Source organism: Arachis ipaensis, chromosome B05 (assembly GCF_000816755.2).
Source record: "Arachis ipaensis cultivar K30076 chromosome B05, Araip1.1, whole genome shotgun sequence".
Classification (NCBI taxonomy): domain Eukaryota; kingdom Viridiplantae; phylum Streptophyta; class Magnoliopsida; order Fabales; family Fabaceae; genus Arachis; species Arachis ipaensis.
Window position 1 is genome coordinate 10,897,392 of NC_029789.2, and position 8,255 is coordinate 10,905,646.

The 8,255-nt window shown below is 35.7% G+C and overlaps 2 protein-coding genes across 4 annotated transcripts; one reads left to right on the plus strand and one right to left on the minus strand.

Annotated features, from left to right (window-relative positions):
* Positions 1,008–3,636, minus strand: LOC107642887 (secretion-regulating guanine nucleotide exchange factor). Of its 3 annotated transcripts, none has more exons than XM_016346384.2 (4): positions 2,920–3,636; positions 2,432–2,651; positions 2,043–2,349; positions 1,008–1,865 (listed from the first exon to the last, which is right to left on the minus strand). In XM_016346384.2, the coding sequence occupies exons 1-4, from the start codon at positions 3,234–3,236 to the stop codon at positions 1,381–1,383; spliced, it is 1,329 nt and encodes a 442-aa protein (XP_016201870.1). In that variant the 5' UTR covers positions 3,237–3,636; the 3' UTR covers positions 1,008–1,380. The 3 variants fall into 3 exon arrangements, with proteins under 3 accessions (XP_016201870.1, XP_016201871.1, XP_016201872.1); XM_016346385.2 differs by having other exon boundaries at positions 2,432–2,648; positions 2,920–3,634; XM_016346386.2 differs by having other exon boundaries at positions 2,432–2,577; positions 2,920–3,632.
* Positions 5,074–7,626, plus strand: LOC107642888 (laccase-11-like). Its single transcript, XM_016346387.2, has 6 exons — positions 5,074–5,276; positions 5,405–5,556; positions 5,639–5,883; positions 5,971–6,099; positions 6,224–7,150; positions 7,290–7,626. Exons 1-6 carry the CDS (start codon positions 5,160–5,162, stop codon positions 7,418–7,420), a joined length of 1,701 nt encoding a protein of 566 aa, XP_016201873.1. The 5' UTR covers positions 5,074–5,159; the 3' UTR covers positions 7,421–7,626.

Here is an 8,255-nt window from a genome sequence, read left to right on the forward strand (position 1 = left end):
TAATTTTACTAATAAATTAAAAAAAATCTTTTTTATTGAAAAATATCTTTTTCTATCGATTTAATTACGTCGAAACAAACACTAATTGTTAAAATTTAAAAAACGGAAAAATAATTAAAACATGTAGCTTTTAGTTTTATTTTATTTTTCTTTATATGTAACTATTTTGGATCTTGGATAACATTATCACCATTATGGCGATAATAACAGAAACATGTTCCTCATGCAATGTTGGGGGGCTTGGGGCATGGTTAAATCAGGTACTCATTGGAAACTTGATCTGAATTGACCTTTCGGATCTAGAACTCTAATACCATGTCATGATACCACTCATCTCAAAAGTTTTAACTGATGGAAAAAAGTAACACTAATGATTATATCTCTAATATTCCCTAAACCTCCATTGTACACATTGTACAAATATTCCATTAGCTCCTCATACTTTCTCTTATTTTTTTTTTCTCCGTTAATCAGGGTTTTTGTTTTATTTATGTCGAGATTATAATCGTCATTTCAGAGTTCAGACATTTCATACATGACTAGCAAGTGTCGTTGGTGATATGTCTGGAGAATACACCCACAAGGGCAATATAGTTTCTTTGGTTGAATTCCTTGAGGGACTTAACAACTCTCTTATAACTCTGTTTTAAGTTTTAAGGAAATCATCATAAAATTTTAGGTTAACTCCTAGAATTTCGAGCATGATCTTTTGATATATAGTTGCTTGCTGAGTCGGTTGTGTTCTTCACTTCTTCCTCAATTATAGGTTCAATAATAATTCTTATTCTTGAAACAAACTTATACAGCATTTACCTTTTTTAGTGTTTTATATATATCTGCATGTAAGTAACATCCACATATTTTAAAAATTGTAACACATAAAGATCTCTTATTAGTTATTACTATCTTCTATACATAACAGAGATACTCATTTTTCAACACGATCATATATTAGATACACAACACTTTTCTTAAAACAATTCAAAGAAATTCCAACAGAATAGAGCTTATATGAAAATCCACAATGGAGTTTTAGCTTAAGCAACATATAATATAATAATATACAATCTAACAACTTTTTATGTGACATTTGGACCAAGGGACTTCTAAGTGGAAGGGACCCGTTTAACTTAAATTATTTCCCATTTTTTTCCCTATTTTCTAACCTCCTTTTTGAAGTAGATATAGACACTTCATTTTTATAATGTCACTCCTTATTTCATATGATTTTGTTGTAAATATGCTTTCTATAGAAAATAAAATCTCCAGCATAAAATGACATTATCAACTTAGAAGTGGATACTCTCCCTTTTCTTCCTTTCTACATTCCCGATGCTAAATTTTCTGAGCCTCATATAAAGGCATCTATTTAAGCTAAGATCAGCTAGCAACTAGAACCAGATTATGATCAAATCCCGAAACAGCCTGTAAGATTTGGAATCCTTCTAATGAATCAATGTAAAATGGCTCAGGTTCATCTGCAGAACTCCCTGATCCAAGTCTGCCACTTCTACCAGATCCCCACACCCACAATTCTCCCTTTGACGTGAGGGCAATGGAATGTGCACGCCCCGCGGAAATGGCGGTAGGATTCTCCCCGGCCAATCCATCAATCAATGAAGGAATGTTGCCAGGCCCAGGCCTTCCAAGCTGAGAACTCTGGTTCCATCCCCATGAAGCAATATTTGTAGTCCCTATACTATTATCTGGTTCAGGAAGCTGACATATTGCCAAAGAATGGCCAAGCCCTGCTGCTATAGATACAGGGCTCAAGTTTATGTCAACTGGGAAAATTCCCAAATCTGTTTTAGTTCTCCCCAATTGACCATATGCATTGCTCCCACAACTTAAGAGTGCACCATCACCTAATACAACATCATGGGAGAATCATAAGTTGAAAATAGTTTCCTGAATAACGAGCATTGGAATCTTTGTTCTATGGACAAACATATCAGGATAGATAGTATGTTAAGGCAAAGTACAACAATGACTATGTTAAAATAATACAGCTCAAAATTGAATGTGAATGAGTGTTAACTTACGGCAAAGAACCAGTGAGTGGTCAAGGCCGCACGCAATGTCCACAACTTCAATACCTTCAAGCTCTTCCACCAAGCGAGGTTCCCATACTATTGGCATATCACTCTCCTTCTCCATTCCTTCTAAAACCCTATTCTCAGCAACTTCAAGGTCTGGACTATCTCCAAAGGGGGTTGCACTGGAATCCAATGGAGATGCCTCCACCAAGTCATTACCCATTTTTCCTATCCTACCATCAGCTAAGTATCCCCAACCAAACAGCTTCCCATCCACAGTCTGAGCAAGAGCATGCCCCCAACCAAAAGACACCTACTCAATTGCACAAACAAAATAACTCAATTAAGTTATTAGAATTCTGCAGTGTTGATTCAGGAAATAGAAAATAAGGTACCTTTGCTATGTTCTCTCCCGAAAGTGCTTCAACTTTGGCAGGTGTAACAGCTTCAGTAACGTGTTTACCAAGACCAAGTTGGCCACGCTTGGACTTCCCCCACACCCACAAAGAACCATCATCTCCAACAGCAGCAGAGACAACACCTGATGCAAAAGCAGCAGACACGTTCACATGATCCAATCCCATTACTCTCATTGGCTCATTCCATGATTCCCTACTAAGCAAACACTCCAACTAATCAATTTTCAGCTTCTTAAGATTCACTCAAATAAATTTAACTTCTACATAAACCATCTAATAGGACATTACAACATACATCAGTAAAAATGTTTAATTTAAACACCTGTTATTTCAAAAGTCATTGCCTAAAATAATAATGTCTCACCTGAAGCTGTTACATAGATACAACATACGAATATGAGATAAATTAATTCTTCATAAACCCATACTTATTGATGTATATTTGCCTTTTTTTCTTTTGGTACCTGGAAGAAGAAGAGCCACGACCAAGTTGGGCCTCATTGTTTCTGCCCCAGGCCCAGAGATGGCCCAGGGAAGTGATGGCGAGGGAATGGTAGTGTCCAGCACCCACTCTAACCACGTCGCCGGGGAGAGAGCGCACCGGTGTTGGCTCGTAAGCGTGTTGTCCGACGCCCAATTGTGCACTAGGCAATCCCAGAGCACCCTGGCTCGCATCTCCGAAGCTCATCACGGTGGCGCCGCCGCTGCTCATCCATCTCACCACCGAACTCTCCGCCTTCAGTTTCCCCCAAAAGCAGTGTTTTGATCTCCACATCATCATCTTTCTAGAGAAAACAAAGAGAAAGGAAAACGAGAACTGGACGTTAAGGGAAGATTCTAGAAGGCGGATCCATAAAGAAGCGCCGAATCCGAGAAGGAAAGGTCAGGAGAGAGAAGAGGCGCTTGGGTGTAACGGTGGAGAAGTGGATGTTTGGGATCAAGTTCCACAGGGAATAGTCGTTCCTTCTAGCAGCTTCCACACTTAATGCTAGATACGTTAACACTAATATAGTAATATCAGTTAATTTATAAATTCTTTCTGGCGAAAAATATTATCAGATAAGAGTTCCCATCTAACATTATTGCAATCACGATAAAACGACATGGTCCTCCCTGCTGATCAACAGTTTCAAACTCGATCTGAAAAGGACTAGCTGCCGCGATCTTATCTCTTCTCAACACTTCCATCTAATTTTTTTTAACAAAAGTTATTTGAAATTGGAGGGGAGAAATTTTTGTTTTTGGTGTATTAACAGGGCTAAAAAAAAAATAACCTACCTCTTTAGCGTCCCAAAAGTGGAATATATGTTTTTTTTTTTTGTCTTTTATAAAAATGTTTTTGTAGATGTGTCTAATAAAAATATTTTTATAGATATATTTTTGAGATATGTCTCTTTATACATATATTTAAAATATAATAATTAATTATTGTTGATAATAAATTAACAGATAATATATTTGTCACAAATCTAAAGTGGCAGCCTGTGAAATACAGTTCAAGTTGTATTGGGCTGTACAATTGGGCCATCCAAAGCACATATCAGTCTTGCTATTAAATGTAAGATCTAATTGGGCCTATCAATCAAAATACTGTTGAAAAATAATACTTGGACCACAGCTGGGGCCGGTTACGCAAATCATTAAGGTGAGTTTGAGTTGTGTTTATATTTTTTTTTTTAAATATTTTCTGTTTTTACAATTTTATAAAAATAATAAAAATAATAAAATTCTATGATCTGGATTACCCTTTTTTGTGTTTTTTTAACAAAATTTTAAAAATAAAAAATACAAAAAATAAGAACACAGAACAAATATTTATCAGTTTGTCTTGCCATATAATTTGAGTTATGAGCACAAATGGATTAATGGAAAAATGCTCATACATGATACATGGTTTCATTGGCATGAATTAGCTGTTTATTTTGACGAGTTTAAAGCCGTTACACTGATGATGACTAGACTTGCCAGGGAGCACTTTTTCTTAACTTTAGTTTGACGTAGCAGTATCTTAACTTATAACTTTGTGTTATTTATCTCCAACGACAACCTAGTCCACAAACAAAGGATCCTCACTAGGGTGACGCCCTAAAACAAGCAAAACCTTATATTCTAATACCTCACATTAGTTAACCACATGCATGCTAATAGGTAATTATCAATTAATAAATGTGATAAGTTCTCTAATACAAAGAGAATGACATTTAAGCACCTCCAACAGTATGATTCCGTACAGTCAATTTTACCATTAATCGAGAGTTTGATACCCATTTCTTCTCCTTAACGAAAAAGCTTGGTTCAATGTTAACTGTTTGGTCTCCAATACCTCTCACTCTCAGTTCCCATTGAACCAAAATGGCACAGCAAGTCCACCAATAATAAAAGCTTAGATAATCAATTTTTTTTTTTTTTTTACTTTCTTGGCACATATAGCAATCTCAGCCTCTAAGGCATTCCAAAGTCCTCCAAGTCCTTATCAGTATATTGCTTAAAAGCCTTGATGTAAAAAAACTTCATTACCTAATTAACCCTTGTTTCTTTGTTATTTTATCCACTCCTTAACAAACTGATTTGTACCCTCCAACCTAACCTTTATACCAATTTTGTATAAATACTAGTTCACCACCTTTCTTCACCTCCATGGTCTCTTCCACAAACAGAAGTAAAGACATATATACAAAAGTTGTCAAAGAGAAAAAAACATATAATGGCTGCAGGGAAGAGCTTCTGCTGTCAAGCATCTTTGTTAATACTACTATTCTTTGTCTTTCTTGGATTAGTCTCTTTTCCAGTTGAAGCTGCCATAAAGAAATACCAATTTGATGTGAGTTATCTGAATATATAATATATGTGCATATATATACATAAATGGTCATTATCAGCAAGCATGGTTATTTAATTTGATGTAATTATCATTGGTGACATTATATATCATATATTCTACTTACACAGATTCAAGTGAAGAATGTGAGTAGGCTGTGCCATGCAAAACCCATTGTAACAGTAAATGGGAGGTACCCAGGGCCAACTATTTATGCTAGAGAAGGAGACAGAGTACTAGTCAATGTCACCAACCATGCACAATATAATTTGTCAATTCACTGGTAGGCTATAAGTTTTAATAATTGACTAAATTATCAAAATGATATATATATGTGGATGATTGATTATAATATATTATTACAGGCATGGACTTAAACAATATCGTAATGGTTGGGCTGATGGACCAGCTTATATTACACAATGTCCAATTCAAACAGGTGGCAGCTACACCTATGACTTCAATATCACAGGCCAAAGAGGAACACTGTGGTGGCATGCTCATATTCTGTGGTTGAGGGCTACTGTGTATGGTGCAATTGTTATCATGCCCAAAGTTGGAACACCATTTCCTTTTCCACAGCCAGCAAGAGAATTTGAAGTTCTTCTAGGTAATTGGTTCAGTTTCTGGATCATAACTAATAGTTAATAGTTCATTATAGTAGATTTTGCAAGTTAACAATTCAATCATTAAACAGGAGAATGGTGGAACAATGATGTGGAAGAGATTGAGAAGCAAGGGAACCAAATGGGGTTACCACCAAACATGTCAGATGCACATACAATCAATGGCAAACCAGGACCTCTATTTCCTTGTTCTGAGAAACGTAAGGAAAATCTACCAAGTTTTAATCTATCACTTTTGTAAAAGAAAGAGTTATAGTTACTAGTAGAGCATGCAAATTACTCAATCTTCTGATTACAAATTTATTTCATTGTTATGTTTGTTAGATACGTATGCAATTGAGGTTGAGAAAGGCAAAACTTACCTGCTGAGAATCATCAATGCTGCCCTCAATGACGAACTCTTTTTCGCCATTGCCGGGCATAACTTCACAGTAGTTGAGGTTGATGCAGTTTACACAAAACCATTCTCCACAAATTCCATACTAATTGGACCAGGACAAACCACAAACGTTTTGGTCCATGCCAACAATGTTCCAAGCAGGTATTTCATGGCCACAAGGACCTTCATGGATGCTCCAATCCCAGTTGACAACAAAACTGCCACAGCTATACTCCAATACAAAGGAATTCCAAACACTGTGATCCCTTCTCTTCCTCATCAACTTCCTGCTAGCAATGACTCAGCTTTTGCTCTGAGTTACAACAAGAAACTCAAGAGCCTTAACACTGTACAGTACCCTGCTAATGTTCCTCTCAAAGTTGACAGAAAACTCTTCTTCACCATTGGTTTAGACAAGAATCCTTGCCCAACATGTGTCAATGGAACGAGGCTACTTGCTTCATTGAACAATATCTCATTTGTGATGCCACAAACTGCACTTCTTCAAGCACACTACTTCGATATCAAGGGAGTTTTCAAGACTGATTTCCCTGACCAGCCTTTGAGACCTTTCAACTACACCGGTGCTCCGTTAACGGCCAATCTTGGAACTTCAACAGGGACAAGAATCAGCAAGGTTGCTTTCAACTCCACGGTGGAGATAGTGGTTCAAGATACCAATCTCCTGACAGTAGAGTCACACCCGTTCCACCTTCATGGATATAACTTCTTTGTTGTTGGAACTGGTGTTGGTAACTTTGATCCATCTAAAGACCCTGCAAACTACAATTTGGTTGACCCCATTGAAAGGAACACCGTTGGAGTTCCCACCGGTGGTTGGGTAGCTATTCGTTTCAGGGCTGATAATCCAGGTATGTCCCTCTTCACGAAAGAACAATAATAAAATTCTAAACTTTTTTGTTACTATATCATGAAAAGACTTATTCCAAAAGATTTAAACTGTTAAGAAGATACACTTAAATTATTTTGATATTATATATGGATATATAGGTGTTTGGTTCTTTCATTGTCATTTGGAGTTGCACACCGGTTGGGGCTTGAAAACCGCATTTGTTGTAGAAGATGGCCCAGGACAGGATCAGACTGTTCTTCCTCCACCAAAGGACCTTCCAGCATGCTAATAATAATAATGATCATAAGCCAGATTATGATTAAGGGAGCTTAATTGACAGCTATAAAAGGTTGTTGTCAGCAGGCTCAAATTGTAATGTTTGTGTTTGTGTGTAATACTTGCTGCAAAAGTTGCAGTTTTGATTTTTAAGCAAAGGGATTAAATTTGAGAAATATTGCAAGCAAAGATTTGGATTATATATTTAAAAAATGTTACTACATATTCTTTCTGTAATTATATATATTGTTGATTATTATTATTTTTTGTTTCTCATTCATCATTTAACATTTTAACTTCCCTTTACGATCGAGATTGCTATAAAAACTTTCTTCACGATTTCACCAAAGATGGGCAGCGTTAATAATAATAACTACCAGCAGAACATGTAAAACGATATAAGTAATATATTTGCTTATTACATAATAACAAGTTTAAGTGCTATGCTATATATGATCACAGGTTATACGCATTCATATGCTTTTAAAGAAAAGGAGGTAAGTACGTACTTTAAGTGTTGGAACACTCCCTCGTGGCCACATGCATGATTATATGGGGAGTGGATAACATAGTAAAATGATTGCAACTTTATTTGTTGTTGTTGGGGTGATCTATGGTAGTTTCTATAAATTACACGTATTTTAACTACTTAATAAAAAAAGTAGGTCTTATTTCTCAATATTTACATTTAGATAATTTAGACATAAAATTTATGGACACCACTCATATAAAAATGGCAAAAACAACTTTGTTTTTTAAGTTGTTTATTTGGCTTTAGTAAAAAAACATACTATAAAAACATAAATTAATAATAAAAGTATAAATTATGAATAAAATTAAAGATTTAA